Raw genomic sequence first — 26568 nt, forward strand, 5'->3', positions numbered from 1 at the left:
TTTATTTTGACATATTCGTTTTATTGCAGACTTTACAAAAACACAATGACATTGAAATGTGCACAGAGAAACGTCAACCAATCACCCGTTTGTTGGCATTCCAAAATACTATTACTGTAAATTACTGGTTGTTGCTCTCTATATTAAAAGAAAATATGATTCATGTAATTACAAAGGGGTCTTTATAGTCCAAACCCCACAAGGCCTAGTCTAGTGCAAAATCAGTTGAGAACTTCACAGATTGTGGTTATGCCTTCTCTATTAGCCTGTAGGCCTAGACATGTCATTTTCTGACCAGCCTCACACAGTTAAACAAAAATAAATCAAATTTAAACAAAGATGAAAAGATATGGAAGAGAGGTGGATAGCTACTAATGTGACAATCAACAGTTGCACAGTCACAATGAATGAACTAAACTGTATTTTAAAGTTTCAAGGGGGAATTTCTCCACCTAGTGGTTAACAAAAAAAGAAACGCTGAAATATACTGAAGGATGGTCAACTTTTCAAACTTGTGCCTCGATTGAAGGTAAATTATTTGTATACATAGTGTATATGGCTCTTGAACACACTTTTAAATGACATCAGGACATGTTCACACGTCTAATATGGAGCTAAAAGACTTTGACTTTGAACATTTTGCAGATTCACATTTTGTAGGCACTTTTGCATAGCTCTTCATTATTTGTACCTGAGTGCATACAACCCTCTGTAATTATTGGTCTAAGCGTCTGTTGAATGGAGAGAAACCAGTTATTTTGGCACAGCTGTCCCTTGTTCTGACTTCTGACTGGAAGATGTTTCTGTTTGTATGCCATCAGGATTAAACACAGAGAAAACAGTTGCTCCGGCTATATTTGAAGGTGATATAATGAACAATGGATTCCATTGCAGGGATGTGTGTCACACTTTCACTTTCCAAACAACGTGACAGCTGCAAATAGCCTCCGTCACTGGATGCCAGGGATCGGGGCAACACTGTTTGGTCAGACCCCTGAGGATAGGGTTTTGTCCTCCTATGACAGCAGTGTGTGCATGTGTGTGTTTTTGTGCATGCGTGTTTACATTTGCAAGCTTGTAAATGTTTGTGTTATTATAATGGGCAGCTGGACAGACAGTGGGAAAGTTTTTAGCATAGTGAATGTGCAAGTTTAAAGTACAATATTCTCAGACTTTAAAGGTACTTTAAAACATCAAAAACATACAATGCAATTATCTGTTATTTATTTGAAGGCTTTTTCCACACAGTGATTTAAAATGTATATTTATATTTTGCTTCCATGTCAATATTTGATCAACGTTATGAAAGTCCATGTTTCAAGCTTGGCCAGCCACTTGTTGCTCTAACAAAAACAACCAGTTCTCCCAGCACCAACGGTCACAGTCTCAAAGCTCAGTCCAATATGCAGAAGTTCTCAAGATCCATTCAACCCACTCCCAGGGAGCTTACAGACCCCAATGTCTTTCTTCCTATAGTGCTCATGGAGTCCTAGGCCAGGATATCTTCCAGATTTGGGCTGAATGGAGCCCTTCACTTGGAGTTTGCTAACACATCCATCTTTAGCCCCAGTGTCTGCCTTGCCTGCTCCCCTTCTCTGTCTCTGGCTGGGTATATAGACCCAGCCTGCTCCACTCTCCTCTAAGCAGGGCCTTTCTCTCTGTGTGTCTGAAAGTCCTCTCCCTCCGCACCTTCTAAGCCCCTCTCTGTCTCTCTCTCTCTCCGTCTGTCTGGTTCTACACGGCCAGGTCGTCTGGTCGAACCCGGCTGCTGGTGCTGCTGATCTTACTGAGACTCTGTTTGTCCTTCAGGTACGCGGTATGCAGTAAGGGTGGCGCAGAGCACCCGCTGGGCATCTCCCCTGGCACCTGGGTGTAGTTCATCCTCAGGAAACCTCCCTCTCCCTCCAGGTCGTCATGGGAATGGTGGCGCTCGGTGGCCATGTTGACGGAGTTCTGCTGGTGCGCCATTCTGTTGTTGAAGGGGTGAGAAGGCATGGAGTTCATGGGGTTCACAGGTGTCAAGGGGGTCATTGTCCCCGACAACACCAAGCACTGGCGGAAGTCAGGGGGAGGGGTGCAGCCTGGGGAGTTGTGACTGGTCGGGTTGTCGGAGTCCCTGGTGAAGGGGATTGCCACAGCATTATGAGTGGTGTTTTTGAGGGAGGCACGAGTGCGTCTGCACTTCCTGTACCTCCTGTAGGCCAGGTGGTAGAGCTCGACCACAGAGAGGAGGAGGGAGACACCTGCCACCACCAGCATGAAGACGATGAATACGTTCTTTTCTGTGGGACGGGACATGTAGCAGTTGACTGGGTTGGGGCAGGGCCAGGCCTTGCAGTGGTACAGAGCCCTGAGGAAGACTCCATAGATCATGTACTGGACCACGATGAAGATCACCTCCATCACAGTGCGGATCAGGATGCTCAGAATGTACGTGGATAACAGCGCCCCCCGCAGGCGAACTCGCCCAGATGCGTCCAGCACCTTCCCACAATCCCTCTGCTGGAGATACACCTTCTCCCCCGATACGCTCCCCCCCTCTCCCCTCTCCTCCTCCTCCATCCCTTCTGTCTTCTCCTGCTCCATCCTTTTTCGTTTCTCATCCCTCCGCACTATGTGCATGGCGTGGCCCATGTAGATCAGTGATGGTGTGGACACAAAGACGATCTGTAGGACCCAGTAGCGGATGTGTGCGATAGGAAACGCCCGGTCATAACAGACGTTGGTACAACCAGGCTGCTGGGTGTCGCACAGGAAGTCACTCTGTTCGTCTCCCCATGAGGACTCAGCGGCTGTGCCCAGCACCAGGATCCTGAAGATGAAGAGGACGGTGAGCCACACCTTCCCCACCGACGTGGAATGTTCCTGAACTTCCTCCAGGAAGTTCCCCAGAAGACTCCAGTCCCCCATGTCTGTTCACTCGTCACTGGTCACTGGCACACCTGAGAAAGGAGGAGAGGGAGAGAGAAAGATAGAGAGGGGCAGGGTATGGGTAAAGGAGAGAGAGAGAAATGGGTCAAGGAGGGAGGGAGAGAATGGAGAAGAGATTGAAAGATAGGTAGTGAAGAAAGAAAATGGGCAGAGTAAAGAAAGGAGACAAAATGCAGATTATGATCGACCATGACAGCCTAGAGACCCCTTATCCTGGTGATAAAATGACCAGTGTGTGTGTGGCATGGTATAAATAGCCTGTGATCAGCCTGGAGACTTGGACACGACACAACGGCCTGAGAATGAACCTTTCCCACATCACACACAAACACAATGTATGTTTTTTGGCATTTCGAAGTAAATAGTGAGGTCGTTTCTGAGAAATGATATTTGGATGTTTTTGTTGCTATCCCTGACACTGACCCATTATAACCCAGATAATATATGACAGACAGAGCGGTTGATGGACCATTGGGCAGCACAAGGCTAGGAGCTAATAGTTCCTAATGTTACAAATGGAATTGTGTGACAATCTTCATCATCTCCAGAGCACCTGGCAACAGTCCTCGGTCACCGTGTTTGAACCGGTTAATTGACGTCTTTGATGTTTGATGTTTTTCACTCTCTCTACACTTTCCATCTCTAAGTTCCACTCCTCCTGTGATTTATATGTGTGTGTGTGTGTGTGTGTGTGTGTGTGTGTGTGTGTGTGTGTGTGTGTGTGTGTGTGTGTGTGTGTGTGTGTGTGTGTGTGTGTGTGTGTGTGTGTGTGTGTGTGTGTGTGTGTGTGTGTGTGTGTGTGTGTGTGTGTGTGTGTGTGTGTGTGTGTGTGTGTGTGTGTGTGTGTGTGTGTGTGTATATGTGTGCCTGTGTGTATGTGTGCGTGTGCATGTGATGTTGCCCCTTGACCTCAGTGTGAGAGTTAGGGTGAGACCCCAAAATGGCAGTGACAGGCTGGTGTGTGTCTAATACCCCTATAAGGCATCTCAGTGGACAGCTTTATGGGTGTCATAAACGCCCCAATCATCCAAGGGTTAAACCAGGGTAGCCTAGTGTTTAGAGCGTTGGACTAGTAACTGGAAGTTTGCAAGTTCAAATCCCCGAGCTGACAAGGTACAAATCTGTCGTTCTGCCCCTGAACAGGCAGTTAACCCACCGTTCCTAGGCCGTCATTGAAAATAAGAATTTGTTCTTAACTGACTTGCCTAGTTAAATAAAGATAAATAAATAAATTAATCAGTCCTCAACAGGAAACATCAGGGAGACAGAGAGCTGTCTAAATATATACCCAGAGCACGATTTAGGATGGCAATGAGTAACTAATAACAACGAGTTAGAGCAGAAAGGATGATGGTAGAACAGTCAGAGAGTTTTTTCCACCATTTCAGCCTCAGACTCACTTGTACCACTAAGTACTCACTGAGTGAACTAATCTGAATTCTACTACAAATACTCAACAGGATAAAAAAAGTATCCTATACCTCTGTTTATACCTCCACCCACACACGTATACAAATACACACAAACATATCTTACCGTGTGTGTCATATCCCATTGATAGTTATCCATAAAGCTGGTTTGAAATGTTAGTTGAAATTGTCTTAGAACATGATTAAGACTGCACGTTGAGTAGGACACTGGCTCCATCTTATCTGCCTCTCTCACCCTCCCTGTGAAGTGACCATGACCATGAGACGTTTTGCAGTTCTCTCTCCCTGGTTTATGGCAGCAGGATGGAAACCGGGTGGTGCTCCAAGTAGAGTCAGTGCTCTTATCCCCCAGGCGGATTGCGTTTCAGGGAGGGGTGAGGTGAGGAGGGGGGAGGGAGAGGTTCAATGAGACTGGAACACTTGAAAAAGCACCGCTATGAGAACAGGAGAGGGGAACTGTTAGTGGTGTCCATCCATGCCTTGAGCTCAGAACTGATATGTAGGAGAGTTAGCTAAGCTAGAACCCTTCAATTCCATGCTCCCTAAATGCTCGCAAAGTAATTGAATTAATTGAATTCGCCACAGGGTCTTTAAAAATACTCAATATCCAACTATCAAAACAACACACAACTTTGGCTAGCTATAATGCTTTCTTGGCATTAGATAATGTGTGTACAGCAAGCCACAAAAAACAGAGGTGTAGCCAGCCTAGACAAGAGGAAGGGAGTGAGAGCCTGGCCTTAACAATAGCAGGAGGTAGGAGTTAAAACAGCCATTTTGCTACCAGGCTGGACTGACAAAGGGTTTCCTCACAAGTTTACAACGCAACCTACAGGCTGTCTAGCCTTGCTGGTCAACATTAGTATATAGACTTATATAGCTTATATAGCTTATACTTATATAGCTCGTATATAGACTTGTTTGTACTGTATTGTTGACTGTATGTTTGTTTTACTCCATGTGTAACTCTGTGTCGTTGTATGTGTCGAACTGCTTTGCTTTATCTTGGCCAGGTCGCAATTGTAAATGAGAACTTGTTCTCAACTTGCCTACCTGGTTAAATAAAAGTGAAATAAAAAAATTAGCTACATTATTAGGACCATGAAGTCAGAAGTATACATAGACTTCTATAGACTAATGTTGTGCTTAGTTAGTTGAAGTAAGTTATGGTATGTTCAGACAAAGTTTGCTCAAAGTGGCGAGGTCGTCTTTTGTTATTGTTCTTCATTCTGTGTCTTGAACATTCCAGTAGGCTTTAGACCCACACCGTTAAGAGTCACTCTTGATATTTCTCACTATGTTTATTTCTCAGACTTTATTTGACATTTTTCTTGTTCCCAGACAGAGTTGGCATGGTCAGTCAGAGGAGGGTAAGAGGGGTGAGAGGTAGAAGCACGGGCACCGGGGGCACAGACCTGTCACTGGAGCAATTATTAGTCTGTCAGTCTGTCTGGACAAACACACATACACACCGGCAGTAGAGTGGTGGGAACGGAATCTTAGCTACACTGAGAAACGGGGACAGAGCGGATATCTCAATCGGTTGGAGTAGGCCCGAGCGGTCTCAGTGTCTCCCTCCTTTACTTTACTTCCTGTTCTTATTCTCAGAGGAAGCAATCCAAAACAATATGATTTCCTAAAGACAAGCCACTTAAAAGGAAACCTCCCTCTTAATAACTCGTAGTTGAGGAGAGCTAATTTGATATGAATGGAAAAGGAGGAGTGGTGGAGCTGGATGAGAGGAGTTATTGTTTTTTAGGAAGTGGTTTGCTGAAGGTAAGACGGTTTTGTTTAAATACAATGGGGAGGGATGCACTGCATTGAAAAATATGTTAACAAAAATGACAAGTTTTACGTATGTGTTATTACTAGTCAAAAGAGAAGTTCCAGTCATTTGTCCTGATGTATACATAGCACCACCTGGTATCTTCCCATCTTTGCCGTCACATCTGAGATTGTTCCATTCCTAGATGCCCAGTAATAAATAGGGATTTACTGTAATACACTGGTAGCACCATGGATCATCTGTACACTGTCATAGCTGTCGTATTGGTTTATAATATCTGTCTCCGAGTAATGGGCTATGAGGTATGTAACACTGAGCACACTGGGTATTGCACATCACTCAGCTCCGTCTCTTTGACAGTGATCAGAGCACAGGGGACGTTACAGAGCAGGTAGGCAGATGAGCCAATAGGCTGCGTCGGCATGGAGAGAGTCTGTGGTCTGTATTGTACTGTATGGAGAAAGAGAGTTATTGTCAATAAAAGAGAGTAAGATAATCCTGTATGTTTAGAGATATAGGGATGGAGTTGTGGTTGGACAGTAGGTCTACACACTTTGCATTGAGTGAGGTTGCACTTCATTTAGTGAACACACTGTAAACGGAGGGCTACAGAGGATTGGAAAAGTGGGTGTCATGACTTAACTCTTACCATAGGGACCTGTAGTGGAGCAGCCTATAGACAGAGAGTGGATCAGGAAATAACCAGAGAGACACACAGAGTGATATGGACAACCTGTGGTCCAATATAGTAGAGGTAGAATCTTGGCTGGTATTTACAACCGTTTATACATACATGGACATTGAGTTGACCTAGGCTGGAGAGCAGCCAGGCTGTATTCCTTAGAGATGAAATGGCTAGCAAACTGCATTGCTAGTGTGTGTTGGTGACTGCTGTTCCACTGCAGTGCAGCTACAGACCCAGCAGCAGCAGCAGGGCTAACAAAGCCATTGGAATGAATGCAGTGTGTTCTCTCCATGCAGGGCAGGGCAGGCAGCACCACAACAACAATAAATCCTGTCTGACGCCTCTTCTCTCTGCCTGGGCTCAAAGCATTGCCTTAGAGGGCAGTTAGTCCTTCTCCAGCTGGAGAGCCACCACTCCAAACGCTGAGTGTAAGACTTTTTTCTGCGCTAACAAGTGACGTTTAACAAGTGATGACTCACTTGAAAACCCTAACCCACAAAGTTAATCCTCTATCAAGTCTTCAATGCTCTATCTTTGCTTACCACAGGTATATGGACTCCCGCAAGAGTACTATCAGAACTGGTCAGTCTACCTTACTGAACTATATGAGAGAAAAGTGATTCCCTCACACCGACAAGTAAATGAGAAAACTTTACACATGCTTGTTGAGAGAAATCAGTCTTGCTACAAAACAGCCACCCCCCTCTATCCCCTATTCTTTCCAACCCCTTCCCATCACTACCCTGTTTTCCCTCCCAATCTTCCCCACCAATCATCCCCAATCTCTCCCTCCTCTCATGTATCCACCAGATGAGAACAACAGGGGGCAGGGTTGATTTATACACATACTCCCTTTAATGCTATCAGTAGTCTGACCCACTGACGTGCACCTTTTCTGTTCTCATAGAGGACAACACTATATATAACAACAACATACAGTATATAACAGCAATATATACAACAAAAATATATATAACAAGAATATATATAACAACAATATCCAGTATATAACAACAATATATAGAACAACAATATAGATAACAACAGTTCATTTATTTATTTTATTTAACTAGGCAAGTCAGTTGAAGAACAAATTCTTATTTTCAATGACGACCTAGGAACAGTGGGTTAACTGCATGTTTAGGGGCAGAATGACAGATTTGTACCTTGTCAGGTCAGGGGTTTGAACTTGCAACCTTCCAGTTACTAGTCCAATACTCTAACCACTAGTCTACCCGGGCAGCAGCAATAACAACAATATATAGGAAAAACAACAATATATAGAACAACAATATATAGAACAATATACAGTATATAAAAACAATATATATAACAACAATATATATAACAACAATATATAGAACAACAATATATATAACAACAATATATAGAACAACAATATATATAACAACAATATATAGAACAACAATATATAGAACAACAATATATAGAACAACAATATATATAACAACAATATATAGAACAACAATATACAGTATATAACAACAATATATAGAACAACAATATATAGAACAACAATATATATAACAACAATATATAGAACAACAATATATATAACAACAATATATAGAACAACAATATATATAACAACAATATATAGAACAACAATATATATAACAACAATATACAGTATATAACAACAATATATATAACAACAATATATAGAACAACAATATATATAACAAAATATATAGAACAACAATAATATACAATATATAGAACAACAATATATATAACAACAATATATAGAACAACAATATATAGAACAACAAATATACATATATATAACAACAATATATAGAACAACAATATATAGAACAACAATATACAGTATATAACAACAATATATAGAACAACAATATATATAACAACAATATATAGAACAACAATATATATAACAACAATATATAGAACAACAATATATATAACAACAATATATAGAACAACAATATATAGAACAACAATATACAGTATATAACAACAATATATAGAACAACAATATATATAACAACAATATATAGAACAACAATATATAGAACAACAATATATAGAACAACAATATATATAACAACAATATATATAACAACAATATATAGAACAACAACATATAGAACAACAACATATAGAACAACAATATATAGAACAACAATATACAGTATATAACAACAATATATAGAACAACAATATATAGAACAACAATATATATAACAACAATATATAGAACAACAACATATAGAACAACAATATATAGAACAACAATATACAGTATATAACAACAATATATAGAACAACAATATACAGTATATAACAACAATATATAGAACAACAATATACAGTATATAACAACAATATATAGAACAACAATATGTAGAACATCAAAATATAGAACAACAATATACAGTATTTAACAACAATAAATAGACCAACAATGTACAGTACCATTCAAAAGTTGGGACACATCTATTCATTCATGGGTTTTTCTTTTTACTATTCTCTACTTTGTAGAATAATAGTGAAGACATCAAAACTATGAAATAACATAAATGGAATCATGGGTTAAATATATTTTGATTTGTTTAACACTTTTTTGGTATCTACATGATTCCATATATATGTTACTTCATAGTGTTGATGCCTTCACTATTATTATACAATGTAGAAAATCGTCAAAATAAAGAAAAACCCTTAAATGAGTAGGGATGTCCAAACTTTTGACTGGTACTGTTTATAACAAAAATATATAGAACAACAATATACAGAACAACAATATATAACACAACAATATACAGTATATAACAACAACATATAGAACAACAATATACAGTATATAACAACATTATATGTAACAACAATATATAGAATAACAATATATAGAAAGTATTCAGACCCCTTGACTCTTTCCACATTGTGTTACATTACAGCCTTATTCTAAAATTTATGAAATAGTTTTTTCCCTCATCGATCTACACATAATACCCCACAAGGACAAAGTAAAAACAGGTTTTTTGATATGTTTGCAAATTTATAAAAAATACAAACTGAAATATCACATTTACATAAGTATTCAGACCCTTTATTCAGTCCTTTGTTGAAGCACCTTTGGCAGCGATTACAGCCTCCAGTCTTCTTGGGTATGAAGCTACAAGCTTGGCATACCTGTATTTGGGGAGTTTCTCCCATTTTCTCTGCAGATCATCTCGACCTCTATCAGGTTGGATGGGGAGCGTTGCTGCACAACTATTTTCAGGTCTCTCCAGAGATGTTCGATCGGGTTCAAGTCCGGGCTCTGGCTGAGCCACTCAAGGACATTCAGAGACTTATCCCGAAGCCACTCCTGCGTTGTCTTGGCTGTGTGCTTAGGGTAATTGTCTTGTTGGAAGGTAAACTTTCGCCCCATTCTGAGGTCCTGAGCGCTCTGGAGCAGATTTTCATCAAGGATCTCTCTGTACTTTGTTCCATTCATCTTTTCTTGCTGACTAGTCTCCCAGTCCCTGACGTTGAAAAACATCCCCAAAGCATGATGCTGCCACCACCATGCTTCACCGTAGGGATGGTGCCAGGTTTCCTCCAGACGTGAAACTTGGAATTTAGGACAAAAAGTTCAATCTTGGTTTCATTAGACCAGTGAATCAAGTTTCTCATGGTCTGAAAGTCCTTTTAGTGCCTTTTGGCAAACGCCAAGCAGGCTGTGATGTGACTTTTACTCAGGAGTGGCTTCCGTCTGGCCACTCTACAATAAACGTCTGATTGGTGGAGTGCTGCAGAGATGGTTGTCCTTCTGAAAGGTTCTCCCATCTCCACAGAGGAACTCTGGAGCTCTGTCAGAGTGACCATCGGATCTTGGTCACCTCCCTGACAAAAACCCTTCTTCCCCGATTGCTCAGTTTGGCCGGACGGCCAGCTCTAGGAAGAGTCTTGGTGGTTCCAAATTTCTTCCATTTAAGATTATTATTTATTTTCTTGCCATTGTTTAACCAGGTAGGCAATTTTAGAACAAATTCTCATTTACAACTGCAACCTGGCCAAGATAAAGCAAAGCAGTTCGACACATACAACAACACAGAGTTACACATGGAGTAAAACAAACATACAGTCAATAATACAGTACAAAAACAAGTCTATATACAATGTGAGCAAATGAGGTGAGATAAGGGAGGTAAAGGCAATAAAAAAGCCACGGTGAATGCGCAATGTAGAAATACTGGGGTGCAAGGGAACAAAACAAATAAATAGAGTAGGGGATGAGGTAATTGTTGGATTATTTATAGATGGGCTATGTACAGGTGCAGTGATCTGTGAGCTGCTCTGACAGCTGGTGTTTAAATCTGGTGAGGGAGATAAGTGTTTCCAGTTTCAGAGATTTTTGTAATTCGTTCCAGTCATTGGCAGCAGAGAACTGTAAGGAGAGGTGGCCAAAAGAGGAATTGGCCCTGGGGGTGACCAGTGAAATACACCTGCTGGAGCGTGTGATACGGGTGGGTGCTGCTATGGTGACTAGCGAGCTGAGATAAGGCGGGTCTTTACCTAGCAGGGTCTTGTAGATGACCTGGACCCAGTGGGTTTGGCGACGAGTATGAAGCGAGGGCCATCCAACGAGAGTGTACAGGTCGCAGTGGTGGGTAGTAAATGGGGCTTTGGTGACCAAACGGATGGCACTGTGATAGACTGCATTCAATTTGATGTGAGTCTGGAAGGAGAGTTTACAGTCTAACCAGACACCTAGGTTTTTGTAGTTGTCCACATATTCTAAGTCAGAACCGTCCAGAGTAGTGATGCTGGACGGGGGGGCAGCGATCGGTTGAAGAGCATGCATTTAGTTATACTTGCATTTGTATTTAAGAGCAGTTGGAGGCTACGGAAGGAGAGAAGTATGGCATTGAAGCTCGTCTGGAGGGTAGTTAACACAGTGTCCAAAGAAGGGCCAGAAGTATACAGAATGGTGTTGTCTGCGTCGAGATGGATCAGAGACTCACCAGCAGCAAGAGCGACATCATTGATGTATACAGAGAAAAGAGTTGGCCCAAGAATTTAACCCTGTGTCACCCCCATATAGCCTGCCAGAGGTCCAGGCAACAGGCCCTCCAATTTGACACACTGAACTCTATCGGAAAAGTAGTTGGTGAACCAGGCGAGGCAATCATTTGAGAAACCGAGGCTGTTGAGTCTACTGATGAGGATGGGGTGATTGACAGAGTCGAAAGCCTTGGCCAGGTCAATGAATACGGCTGCACAGTATTGTTTCTTATCGATGACGGTTAAGATATTGTTTAGGACCTTGAGCATGGCTGAGGTGCACCCATGACCAGCTCTGAAACCAGATTGCATAGCAGAGAAGGTACGGTGGGATTCGAAATGGTCGGTAATCTGTTTGTTAACTTGGCTTTCGAAGACCTTAGAAAGGCAGGGTAGGATATATATAGGTCTGTAGCAGTTTGGGTCAAGAGTGTCCCCCCCTTTGAAAAGGGGGATGACCGCAGCTGCTTTCCAATCTTTGGGAATCTCAGAAAGAGAAGTTGAACAGGCTAGTAATAGGGGTTGCAACAATTTCGGCAGATAATTTTAGAAAGAAAGGGTCCAGATTGTCTAGCCCAGCTGATTTTGAGGGGTCCAGATTTTGCAGCTCTTTCAGAACATCAGCTGACTGGATTTGGGAGAAGGAGAAATGGGGAAGGATTGGGCGAGTTGCTGTGGGGGGTGCAGTGCTGTGGACCGGGGTTGGGGTAGGGGTAGCCAGGTGGAAAGCAAGCCGTAGAAAAATGCTTATTGAAATTCTCAATTATAGTGGATTTATCAGAGTGTCCTATCCTCAGTGCAGTGGGCAGCTGGGAGGAGGTGCTCTTATTCTCCATGAACTTTACAGTGTCCCAGACCTTTTTTGAGTTTGTGTTGCAGGAAGCAAATTTCTGCTTGAAAAAGCTAGCCTTGGCTTTTCTAACTGCTTGTGTATATTGGTTTCTAACTGCCCTGAAAAGTTGCATATCACAGGGGCTGTTTAATGCTAATGAAGAATGCTTATTTAAGATGGTAAGGAAGGCATTTGTAAAGAATAACCAGGCATCCTCTACTGACGGAATGAGGTCGATTAGAAAGGCCTGTTCGCTGAAGTGTTTCAGGGAGCGTTTGACAGTGATGAGTGGAGGTCGTTTGACCGCTGAACCAGTAAGGATACAGGCAATGAGGCAGTGATCGCTGAGATCTTGGTTGAAAACAGCAGAGGTGTATTTAGAGGGCAAGTTGGTTAGGATGATATCTATGAGGGTGCCAGTGTTTATGGCTTTGGGGTGGTACCTGGTAGGTTAATTGATCATTTGTGTGAGATTGAGGGCAACAAGCTTAGCTTGTAGGATGACCGTGGTGTTAAGCATGTCCCAGTTTAGGTCACCTAGCAGCACAATCTCTGAAGATATATGGGGGGGGCAATCAGTTCACATATGGTGTTCAGAGAACAGCTGGGGGCAGAGGGTGGTCTATAGCAAGTGGCAACGGTGAGAGACTTGTTTTTAGAGAGGTGGATTTTTAAAAGTAGAAGTTCACATTGTTTGGGTACAGACCTGGATAGTAGGACAGATCTCTGCAGGTTATCTCTGCAGTAGATTGCAACACTGCCCACTTTGGTCATTCTATCTTGTTTGAAAATGTTGTAGATAGGGATGGAGATTTCAGAGTTTTTGGTGGTCTTCCTAAGCCAGGATTCAGACATGGCTAGGACATCTGGGTTGACAGAGTGTGCTAAAGCAGTGAATAAAACAAACTTAGGGAGGAGGCTTCTAATTTTAGCATGCATGAAACCAAGGCTTTTACGGTTACAGAAGTCAACAAAAGGGAGCGCCCAGGGAATAGGAGTGGAGCTAGGCACTGCAGGGCCTGGATTAACCTCTACATCGCCAGAGGAACAGAGGAGGAGTAGGATAAGGGTACGGCTAAAAGCTATGAGAATTGGTCGTCTAGGACGTCCAGAACAGAGAGTAAAAGGAGCAGGTTTCTGGGGGCGATAAAATAGATTCAAGGTATAATGTGCAGACAAAGGTATGGTAGGATGTGAATACAGTGGAGGTAAACCTAGGCATTGAGTGATGATGAGAGAGATATTGTCTCTAGAAACATCATTGAAACCAGGTGATGTCATCTCATATGTGGGTGGTGGAGCTGAAGGGTTGGATAAGGTATATTGAGCAGGGCTAGAGGCTCTACAGTTGAATAAGCCAATAAACACTAACCAGAACAGCAATGGACAAGGCATATTGCCATTAAGGAGAGGCCTGCTTAGCCGAGTGATCATAAGGGTCCAGTGAGTAGTGAGGTCGTTTGGGGTCACGGGCGATTCAGACAGCTAGCTGGGCCATGGGTAGCAAGCTAGCATAAGACGGAGGTCTGTTTTTAGCCACCTTGTGCGTTTCCGTTGGTAGATTAGTGGGGTTCCCTGTGGTAGAGGGGACCAATCCAATTGGAAAAATAGTTATCGTTATAGTGGCCCAGGAAAATTGTCCCATAGACCTATTCAGCTAGCAGCCGATATGCTCAAGACAGCTAACGAATTATGGGCCACAGTTAGCAGATGGAAGTTCAGGTTATGTCGCGATGGAGGGGCCAGTTGAATAACTCCCTCGGGCAGATAACATTGGTAGTCCAGTTGTGAAGGCCCGGTGGGGCTCCGCATCGGCAGTAAAATGGGTCCGGCTAGGTGATTGTAGCCCAGGAGTGGCTGATGGAACTCTTCAGCTGGCTAACTCCAGGATAATTGGTATTTGCTCCGAGACCGACGTTAGCCAATAGTCACTCGGATAGCAGCTAGCTAGCTGCAAGCTCCAGGTGAAAATGTCCAGAGCTTGCGTTAGGAATCAGGGTATATGGAGAGAAAATATATCTGGTATGCTCTGGTCTGAGTCGCGTTGTACAAGACTGGCGATAGCTTTCTGAGCTAAGGATAGCTGATGGCTGCTAGCTGTGGTTAGCTGAATACTAACGTTAGCTAGTGAACTGGCTAACTTCCGGCTAGCTTCTGTGTAGATTTCAGATTTGAGGTGAATAATACTTTTAAAAGAAACAAACTGATTCGCACCACATTTGGTGAGGCGGGTTGCAGGAGAGTGTTTTGAAGTTACGTTTTTAGAAAAAAAAAATATATATATAAAAAGATATGCGAAGAAAAAAATATATATACACGGGACACGACGAGGACAAAGGACATCTGACTGCTACACCATCTTGGATGAAGTGATGGAGAGAATGATTGTGATAAGGTTGTGTCTAGGTGGTAGGTGTAGGAGTCAGGCGCAGGAGAGCAAGGATGTCTGAGAAGCGTGTTTTAATAAGAAAGTCCACCAACACAGGAATGGCACAATCAAAAGGTACAACGCCCTCGACAACAGAGAACCCATACAAACGCATGGAGGAACAAACAAAGTTTCGACAATCACACACTTAAGAATCTGTGAAAACAAATAACAGTATAACCTCACCGAGCACATCACAATGAAAGACTAATCCCGCACAAACTAGGCAGGCAACAGGGTACATATATACACACAGAAATGAATGCAAATGAAACCAGGTGTGAAAAAGAACCATAGACAATACAAACAGAAAAGGAAAAAGGGATCGGTGATGGTTAGTAAGACCGGCGAGCGCCGCCCGAACAGGGAGAGGAGCCACCTTCGGTAGAAGTCGTGACAATGATGGAGGCCACTGTGTTCTGTTTTTTATTTTTATTATATATGCAAAAATGTCTAAAAACCTGTTTTTGCTTTGTCATTATGGGTTATTGTGTGTAGATTGATGGGATTTGTATTTATTTAATCAATTCTAGAATTAGCCTGTAGCGTAACAAAATGTGGAAAAAGTCAATGGGTCTGAATACTTTCTGAATGCCCTGAGGAACAACAATACTATACAACAATATATGGAACAACAATATAAATAACATCAATATACAGTATATAACAACAATATATATAGCAACAATATATATATAACATCAATATAAAGAACAACAATATATAGAACAACAATATACAGTATATAACAACAATATATATTTCAACAATATATATAACATCAATATAAAGAACAACAATATATAGAACAACAATATACAGTATATAACAACAATATATATAGCAACAATATATATAACATCAGTATAAAGAACAACAATATATAGAACAACAATATACACTATATAACATCAATATATAGAACAACAATTTGACTGCCACGGCATCTTAAAAACTTAAAATTTAGACACTCGCTTTAAGAGCCATAGGTTTACACTGGGAGATTCCAGGCAATGCTATATGTTCAAATGAAACTCCTAGCAAAGAAGCAATATGCCTTGTCCATTAAGTATGTATGAGTGCCATTATGTATGGCTGAAAGGGCCCATTTTGTCAGATGGTATGTTACTGTATGTCTGGTTGGTAGACCAAGGATTGTAATGTCCTGTATCCATGTTACTGTATGTCTGGTTGGTAGACCAAGGATTGTAATGTCCTGTATCCATGTTACTGTATGTCTGGTTGGTAGACCAAGGATTGTAATGTCCTGTATCCATGTTACTGTATGTCTGGTCGGTAGACCAAGGATTGTAATGTCCTGTATCCATGTTACTGTATGTCTGGTCGGTAGACCAAGGATTGTAATGTCCTGTATCCATGTTACTGTATGTCTGGTCGGTAGACCAAGGATTGTAATGTCCTGTATCCATGTTACTGTATGTCTGGTCGGTAGACCAAGGATTGTAATGTCCTGTATCCATGTTACTGCCTGTGCCTGTTTAAGATGGAAGATATTGACAAATCTGGTAACATACTGAACTAAACACCCATGGCCATTAACAAAGTTTTCTTTATTATTTTTATGTAGTCCTTGACCTGGATGTTTTAAGGTCTATCTATACCACTGTAGAAACAAAGCATACCATGTCACTGTATGCCACAGTTTGCACTTTAAGTAGATGTATACAAACCTCTGCCAACGACGCTTTGAAACCGAAATATCCCCACGAATAACAGTCCCGCTTGCATGTACTGTGCAGTGACAGCATAGCAACAGCGGCACAACCTCAGGGAAATATTAAGAAAACCTCAAATCCCCCTCCTCCCACCTTTCTCTTTGAAGTCCCAGTGCACTGCTTGGTGTACCATTAGAGAACAAAGATGTTGGATAAGGATGCCACACTCACCCTGAAATAAACCAGGTGCCCAATCGTTGTTTTGGTTTTAACAGACAGTACCAGTAAAAAGGCTTTTCTTTATTTTTACTATTTTCTGCATTGCAGAATATTAGTGAAGACATCAAAACTATGAAATAACACACATGGAATCATGTAGTAACCAGAAAAAAAGTGTTAAACAAATCAAATTGTATTTTATATTTGGAATTCTTCAAAGTATCCACCCTTTGCCTCGATGACAGCTTTGCACACTCTTGGCATTCTTTCATCCAGCTTGATGAAGTAGTCACCTGGAATGCATTTCAATTAGCAAGTGTGCCTTGTTAAAAATTATTTGTGGAATTTCTTTCCTTCTTAATGCATTTGAGCCAATAAGTTGTGTTGTGACAAAGTAAGGGTAAAAGACCAAGTCCATATAATGGCAAGAACAGCTCAAATAAGCAAAGAGAAACAACAGTCCATCATTACTTTAAGACATGAAGGTCAGTCAATGAGTAAAATTTCAAGAACTTTGAAAGTTTCATCAAGTGCAGTCACAAAAACCATCAAGCGCAATGATGAAACTAGCTCTCATGAGGACCGCCACAGGAAAGGAAGACTCAGAGTTACCTATGCTGCAGAGGACAAGTTCATTAGAGTTACCAGCCTCAGAAGTAGGTGAACAGATGATATCTGCATGTGTGGTTCCCAACGTGAAGCACGGAGGAGGAGGTGTGATGGTGTGGGGGTGCTTTGCTGGTGACACTGTCAGTGATTTATTTAGACTTCAAAGCACACTTAACCAGCATAGCTACCACAGCATTCTGCAGCGATACGCCATCCCATCCGGTTTGGGCTTAGTGGGACTATCATTTGTTCTTCAACAGGATAATGACCCAACAAGGAGATTGATGGAGTGCTGCACCAGACCTGGCCTCCACCCGACTTCAACCCAATTGAGATGGTTTGGGATGAATTGGACCGCAGAGTGACGGAAAAGCAGTCAACGTGCTCAGCATATGTGGGAACTCCTTCAAGACTGTTGAAAAAGCATTCTAGATTAAGCTGGTTGAGAGAATGCCATGGTGTGCAAAGCTGTCATCAAGGCAAAGGGTGGTTACTTGGAAGATAATCAAATATAAAATATATTTTGATTTGTTTGACCTTTTTGGTTACTACATTTGTGTTATTTCATAGTTTTGATGTCTTCACTATTATTCTACAATGTTGACTGGTACTGTATATGTATGAGATGGAAACTGTTTGAGGTCTGAGTGACCCCCCTCTCTAAGCACCGGGAGCATCCCCTGGATTAACATTGACTATTAGTTTAATCATGAATGGGTGGGGATAGAGGGTGACAGGGGGTCACACGACTGCTACTTACAGAGCAGTGAGCCACCAGCAGGCCATGGGGATTGGGAAGCCATAAATCAGTAACAGTCTCACCCCTCTAGACACTACACAGCTAGCCAGATGATCTGCTACCTTACATGGAGGTCTGCCTTCTCATCTGCCCACTAACTGTACAGACCCACATGAGCTATTGTTTTAACTGCATAGTGTTACTGGGTCACTCAGAACAGACACCAGCCTGTTGCCAGAGGGGAAGACAGTTGATCTTATCTATTTGATGTTTGATTATCAAGTACATTTATTTAAGTTAAGTTTTGAAAGGAAATGTTCTGTTATTGCACATATTTCTAGTTTGATTATAAAGTTGAGGTTCATATTTTCTGTGGTTATCAGGATTATCAAATTGGATTAAATCCATCATTTAATTGTTTTTATGTCACTAGTTTGTTTTCCTGGAAAAGAGGGTAGAGAGTGAGGCAATGTCAGTAGCATACAGAACAGAGACCAAGTGTTACTTCAGATGTTTTACTGTTATCACTCAGTTTCCAAAGGCTCTTCTAGTGAACAGGGTTGTATCAGACCATGTAATGTTTGTGCCATACATTAACACTATTATAATGCTCTTTCTTATCAATAGCATCAGTATTTCCATCTGCACTGAAATGCATGCTTGTTATCATTTAATGTGTCCATTTTCTCTCTTGTGTTTAGAAATGATAGGAAGTGAAGATTGCCCATCTCTGCCTGGCTTCTATATAAACTCTAATGACAAGATGCTGTGTCATGTGTCATGAGACTATGTGTGTCTACGAGGTAAACAAAGAGCTATAGCTACAACACTGAAAAAGGTAGACATCTGTCACCTAAGCTGTAGAACACATGGGTACTCTTTAATGCCAAATTTGTATGTGTCTTGTATTTGTTAATGATGCCGTTTTGATATTTCATGATATTTCATGCCTTTTTAGTTTACTTATTTGATGACAATGGATAATTTATTGTAGATTTTTAATGGTGGTGTAGCTGTATGAATATCCCTCATTGTCAGCAGCATACTGATAAACACAAGAAAGAAACCTTTTGTAATATACACTGAGTGTACAAAACATTAAGAATACCCCCCCCCCCCTTCGGGACCCTTCTTGATATGCACAGAAAACTGTTGAGCATGAAAACCCCAACAGCGTTGCAGTTCTTGACACAAACCAGTGCGCCTGGCACCTACAGTGCCTTGTGAAAGTATTCGGCCCCCTTGAACTTTGCGACCTTTTGCCAGATTTCAGGCTTCAAACATAAAGATATAAAACTGTATTTTTTGTGAAGAATCAACAACAAGTGGGACACAATCATGAAGTGGAACGACATTTATTGGATATTTCAAACTTTTTTAACAAATCAAAAACTGAAAAATTGGGCGTGCAACATTATTCAGCCCCTTTACTTTCAGTGCAGCAAACTCTCTCCAGAAGTTCAGTGAGGATCTCTGAATGATCCAATGTTGACCTAAATGACTAATGATGATAAATACAATCCACCTGTGTGTAATCAAGTCTCTGTATAAATGCACCTGCACTGTGATAGTCTCAGAGGTCCGTTAAAAGCGCAGAGAGCATCATGAAGAACAAGGAACACACCAGGCAGGTCCGAGATACTGTTGTGAAGAAGTTTAAAGCCGGATTTGGATACAAAAAGATTTCCCAAGCTTTAAACATCCCAAGGAGCACTGTGCAAGCGATAATATTGAAATGGAAGGAGTATCAGACCACTGCAAATCTACCAAGACCTGGCCGTCCCTCTAAACTTTCAGCTCATACAAGGAGAAGACTGATCAGAGATGCAGCCAAGAGGCCCATGATCACTCTGGATGAACTGCAGAGATCTACAGCTGAGGTGGGAGACTCTGTCCATAGTACAACAATCAGTCGTATATTGCACAAATCTGGCCTTTATGGAAGAGTGGCAAGAAGAAAGCCATTTCTTAAAGATATCCATAAAAAGTGTTGTTTAAAGTTTGCCACAAGCCACCTGGGAGACACACCAAACATGTGGAAGAAGGTGCTCTGGTCAGATGAAACCAAAATTGAACTTTTTGGCAACAATGCAAAATGTTATGTTTGGCGTAAAAGCAACACAGCTCATCACCCTGAACACACCATCCCCACTGTCAAACATGGTGGTGGCAGCATCATGGTTTGGGCCTGCTTTTCTTCAGCAGGGACAGGGAAGATGTTTAAAATTGATGGGAAGATGGATGGAGCCAAATACAGGACCATTCTAGAAGAAAACCTGATGGAGTCTGCAAAAGACCTGAGACTGGGACGGAGATTTGTCTTCCAACAAGATCCAAAACATAAAGCAAAATCTACAATGGAATGGTTAAAAAATAAACATATCCAGGTGTTAGAATGGCCAAGTCAAAGTCCAGACCTGAATCCAATCGAGAATCTGTGGAAAGAACTGAAAACTGCTGTTCACAAATGCTCTCCATCCAACCTCACTGAGCTCGAGCTGTTTTGCAAGCATAAAATTTCAGTCTCTCGATGTGCAAAACTGATAGAGACATACCCCAAGCGACTTACAGCTGTAATCACAGCAAAAGGTGGCGCTACAAAGTATTAACTTAAGGGGGCTGAATAATTTTGCAGTTTTTGATTTGTTAAAAAAGTTTGAAATATCCAATAAATGTCGTTCCACTTCATGATTGTGTCCCACTTGTTGTTGATTCTTCACAAGAAAATACAGTTTTATATCTTTGTTTGAAGCCTGAAATGTAGCAAAAGGTCGCAAAGTTCAAGGGGGCCGAATACTTTCGCAATGCACTGTACTACCATACCCTGTTTAAAGGCATTTATATTTTTTGTCTTGCCCATTCACCCTCTGAATGGCACACACACAATCCACGTCTCAATTGTCTCAAAGCTTAAAAATCCTTCTTTAACCTGTCTCCTCCCCTTCATCTACTCTGACTGAAGTGGAAGTGACATCAATAAGGGATCATACTGTAGCTTTTACTTGGATTCACATGGTCAGTCTATGTCATGGAAAGATGTTTTGTACACTCAGTGTAAGGTTGGATATTTCAGCTGTGTCATCTTACACAGCTGAACGTTGAAGTAGTTTGTTCAATCAAATTTCAATCAAATGTATTTACAAAGCCCTTTTTACACAAAGTGCTACACAGAAACCCAGCCTGAATCCCCAAACAGCAAGCAATGCAGATGTAGACACACGGTGGCTAGGAAAAACTCCCTAGAACAGCAGGAATCTAGGAATAAACCTAGAGCGGAACCAGGCTTTGAGGGGTGGCCAGTCCTCTTCTGGCTGTGCCCGGTAGAGATTATAACAGTACATGGCCAAGATGTTCAAACGTTCATAGATGACCAGCAGGGTCAAATAATAATAATCACAGTGGTTGTAGAGGGTGTAACAGGTCAGCACCTCAGGAGTAAATGTCAGTTGGCTTTTCATAACCGAGCATTCATTGTTATAAACAGCAGGTGCGGTAGAGAGAGAGAGTCGAAAACAGCAGGTCAATACATTGTTAAAGTATATTTGCCTCTTGAGCTGCTGGCTGGATGAATTATACTCTGGAGGAGAGGTATATGACTGGAGCTGGTGTCACAGAGAAACACAGCCAAAGAGTTTGAGTGAGGGAGAGAGAGAGACTAAAAAGTGAAAGGCAGAGAGAGCGAGAGAGATGGAAAGAAGGAGAAAAAGAGAACGGGAGACCGCGGAGGAGAGGGACTGAGAGTAACAGTGTTTCTGGGACAATAGAGCTACTAATGCACACCAAAACCCCTAGAAATTGCCCCTCCACTCTTGTCTGTGACAGAGACTTCACGGCTATGGACCAGCGCCCTGTAAATGCTCTGTGTCAAATAGTAACTGACAGAGACTTCACGGCTATGGACCAGCGCCCTGTAAATGCTCTGTGTCAAATAGTAACTGACAGAGACTTCACGGCTATGGACCAGCGCCCTGTAAATGCTCTGTGTCAAATAGTAACTGACAGAGACTTCTATGGACCAGGCCCTAAATGGACCAGCGCCCCCTGTAAATGCTCTGTGTCAAATAGTAACTGACAGAGACTTGGACCAGCGCCCTGTAAATGCTCTGGCTAATGGACCATGGACCGCCCTGTAAATGCTCTGTGTGGACCAGCGCCCTGTAAAAATAGTAACTGACAGAGACTTCACGGCTATGGACCAGCGCCCTGTAAATGCTCTGTGTCAAATAGTAACTGACAGAGACTTCACGGCTATGGACCAGCGCCCTGTAAATGCTCTGTGTCAAATAGTAACTGACAGAGACTTCACGGCTATGGACCAGCGCCCTGTAAATGCTCTGTGTCAAATAGTAACTGACAGATGGACTAAATGCTCTGTGTCTAACTGACAGGACCAGCGCCCTGTAAATGCTCTGTGTCAACCAGCGCCCTGTAAATGCTCTGTGTCAAATAGTAACTGACAGAGACTTCACGGCTATGGACCAGCGCCCTGTAAATGCTCTGTGTCAAATAGTAACTGACAGAGACTTCACGGCTATGGACCAGCGCCCTGTAAATGCTCTGTGTCAAATAGTAACTGACAGAGACTTCACGGCTATGGACCAGCGCCCTGTAAATGCTCTGTGTCAAATAGTAACTGACAGAGACTTCACGGCTATGGACCAGCGCCCTGTAAATGCTCTGTGTCAAATAGTAACTGACAGAGACTTCACGGCTATGGACCAGCGCCCTGTAAATGCTCTGTGTCAAATAGTACTGACTGACCAGTAAATGCTCTGTGTCAAATAGTAACTGACAGAGACTTCACGGCTATGGACCAGCGCCCTGTAAATGCTCTGTGTCAAATAGTAACTGACAGAGACACTGCGTATGATGCTTTAGTGGCAGCGCAACAATACAGAATGAATAAAAGAGACAGACGTTATTTAACATGCCTCTATACAACCCTCACACACACTCACTGAGTAACACCTGTATGATGCCTGTGGAGTGCACCTAAGAAAAGAGACTCTTTCCCTCCCACTGGGCAAAAACTGGTTGAATCAACAGTGTTGTTTTCGCATAATTTCAACAAAATAAATCTACGTGATGATGTTGAATCAACATGGAAAACTGATTGGATTTGCAACACTCAACGTCAACAAAACTAAGGAGATGATTGTGGACTTCAGGAAACAGCAGAGGGAACTCCCCCCTATCCACATCGATGGAACAGTAGTGGAGAGGGTAGCTAGTTTTAAGTTCCTCGGCATACACATCACAGACAAACTGAATTGGTCCACTCACACTGACAGCGTCGTGAAGAAGGCGCAGCAGCGCCTATTCAACCTCAGGAGGCTGAAGAAATTCGGCTTGTCACCAAAAGCACTCACAAACTTCTACAGATGCACAATCGAGAGCATCCTGGCGGGCTGTATCACCGCCTGGTACGGCAACTGCTCCGCCCTCAACTGTAAGGCTCTCTAGAGGGTAGTGAGGACTGCACAACGCATCACCGGGGGCAAACTACCTGCCCTCCAGGACACCTACACCACCCGTTGTTACAGGAAGGCCATAAAGATCATCAAGGACATCAACCACCCGAACCACTGCCTGTTCACCCCGCTATCATCCAGAAGGCGAGGTCAGTACAGGTGCATCAAAGCTGGGACCGAGAGACTGAAAAACAGCTTCTATCTCAAGGCCATCAGACTGTTAAACAGCCACCACTAACATTGAGTGGCTGCTGCCAACACACTGTCATTGACACTGACCCAACTCCAGCCATTTTAATAATGGGAATTGATGGGAAATTATGTAAATATATCACTAGCCACTTTAAACAATGCTACCTTATATAATGTTACTTACCCTACATTATTCATCTCATATGCATAGGTATATACTGTACTCTACATCATCGACTGCATCCTTATGTAATACATGTATCATTAGCCACTTTAACTATGCCACTTTGTTTACTTTGTCTACACACTCATCTCATATGTATATACTGTACTCGATACCATCTACTGTATGCTGCTCTGTACCATCACTCATTCATATATCCTTATGTACATGTTCCTTATCCACTTACACTGTGTATAAGACAGTAGTTTTGGAATTGTTAGTTAGATTACTCGTTGGTTATTACTGCATTGTCGGAACTAGAAGCACAAGCATTTCGCTACACTCGCATTAACATCTGCTAACCATGTGTATGTGACAAATACAATTTGATTTAAGAAGTCTTCAATGTAAGGGAAGTGTGACTTCTTTTTCCCCCTTTAACCTAAATTCAATGACATGGTGAAATGTTTAGTTCATTTCACATTGAATTCACAGTAGTTGACAACTCAACCAAATGTAAATCACAACTAGATGTTGAAATGATGTCAGTGCCCAGTGGGCTGAGTTTCCTTTATCTCCTTTGAAGTGTCCCCCTTATGTTTGTATGCACGATCGAAGGTGATGTGGTGGTATTTACCTGTTCTTGCTGCAGATGGTGATGGCTGTCAACACTGAGGAAGAGGGTCCTTGGAGCTGCTTCCTAGCAATGTCTTCCCCTCAGAGATGGATGGAGTGGAGGATGGAGGATGGGACCGGGACGTAGAGGAGTGGTGACCTGGTCGGATGAGTGGAGATGTGCTGGCTTGGAGGACAGAGGTTGGTGGAGGTCAGTGATGCTGAGTCGTACCTCTTGCAGACAGCACCAGATGTCATCAAAAGGAGCTGGGTAAAGTAGTGTAGAGTAAGATCTGTGCAGAGTATAGTAGGATCTGAGTAGATTAGAGTAGATAGGATAGGATCTGAGTTGAGTAGATATGATAGGATCTGTGTAGAGTAGATAGGATAGGATCTGAGTAGAGTAGATTAGAGTAGATTAGAAAGGATCTGAATAGAGTAGATAGAATAGGATCTGAGTAGAGTAGATAGGATAGGATCTGAGTAGAGTAGAATAGAGTAGAGTAGATTAGGATAGGATCGGAGTAGAGTAGAGTAGGATCTTTGTAGAGTAGAGTAGAGTAGGATCTTTGTAGAGTACAGTAAAGTAGAATAGAGTAGAGTAGATTAGGATAGGATCGGAGTAGAATCTTTGTAGAGTAGAGTAAAGTAGAATAGAGTAGAGTAGAGTTGAGTAGGATCTTTATAGCGTAGAGTGTAGTAGTGCTGGAGCACTGTGCCGTCCCAGGGTGAGAATGCTAGCCTGCGCAGGGGGCATGGGAAGAAAAGCAGGGGCATCACGAGAGTGCGTTTCCTCTATGCCCTCCTCCCTCTCTCTCCTCCTCCATATCCTCCTCCTCTTTCTTTTCTTACTTCCCTCCCAGTCTCCTCAAGCTACATCCCTCTCCCAGATTCCCTTGTTGGCTTCCTGCCACTTAACAGTATTTTGGTGGGAAGAATTCCTTAACATCAGGAAGGAAAGTATAATTGTGTTCAGGGATCAATAGGAATTCTATTCTGACAAAGATTCCAGCTGCATTATTGAGTTTTTATTGTGTTTTTGTTTTGTTTACTACCATCAAGAGTATAGTCTGTATGTGGCAGTCAGTACAAACCTCAGACAGCAATACATTCTGTCCCAGCTTACTATATAACTACTGCAATTTTTCAGTTGTGAAATGTGTAGGTAACATGAGTAGTTATGTCAAGGAATATACGTAGTAGAATCACTCTACTGGGAAATAAATAGGATTTCAGATGACTGCAAGTAGTTATGAAATATTGTGTCTTCGAGCTTTAAAAAAGTTTTGTGGAAAATGTTTAGTGATGCAAAGTTTCAAGTGTGTTATTTGCAGTAGATAATGTCATTGTTATATTTGAAACAGGTTGAATGTTTATGATACATTTACAAAAAAATATTGATTATGATTAATAGGTAACAAACGTAAAAAAATATGAACGTTGATCAGAATTCAATAACCATTTTAAATGAGCCAGAATCGGATACCTTGTTCAACTACTCTGGAAACATGAATCTGGCCTACTGTATAATATCTGGCCTACTGTATAATATCTGGCCTACTGTATAATAATGCCCCACAGATGCCAACAACAATCCACCCCCTCCACTCTGTGGTGAGAATACCTGTTTTGGTCATGTCTTGTCTTCTCTCCCTCCTCCCTTGCTGTCAAACACGGTCCTGCTCTCGAGTCAGGAGACAAAGTTTGGGATACCGGCCGATACTCCTCTTCACCCTCTTCCTCCTCCTCCTTTGTTCT

At 42.0% G+C, this 26568-nt stretch overlaps 1 protein-coding gene across 2 annotated transcripts; it reads right to left on the reverse strand.

Moving 5' to 3' along the window:
* On the reverse strand, positions 1-26568 carry LOC124044128 (gap junction alpha-5 protein-like). Of its 2 annotated transcripts, XM_046363604.1 has the most exons (3): positions 26435-26568; positions 24833-25077; positions 1-2942 (listed from the first exon to the last, which is right to left on the reverse strand). In XM_046363604.1, exon 3 carries the CDS (start codon positions 2908-2910, stop codon positions 1735-1737), a length of 1176 nt encoding a protein of 391 aa, XP_046219560.1. In that variant the 5' UTR covers positions 2911-2942; positions 24833-25077; positions 26435-26568; the 3' UTR covers positions 1-1734. The 2 variants fall into 2 exon arrangements, with proteins under 2 accessions (XP_046219560.1, XP_046219561.1); XM_046363605.1 differs by lacking the exons at positions 24833-25077; positions 26435-26568 and adding an exon at positions 4468-5228.

This window comes from Oncorhynchus gorbuscha, linkage group LG09 (assembly GCF_021184085.1).
Source record: "Oncorhynchus gorbuscha isolate QuinsamMale2020 ecotype Even-year linkage group LG09, OgorEven_v1.0, whole genome shotgun sequence".
NCBI lineage: Eukaryota > Metazoa > Chordata > Actinopteri > Salmoniformes > Salmonidae > Oncorhynchus > Oncorhynchus gorbuscha.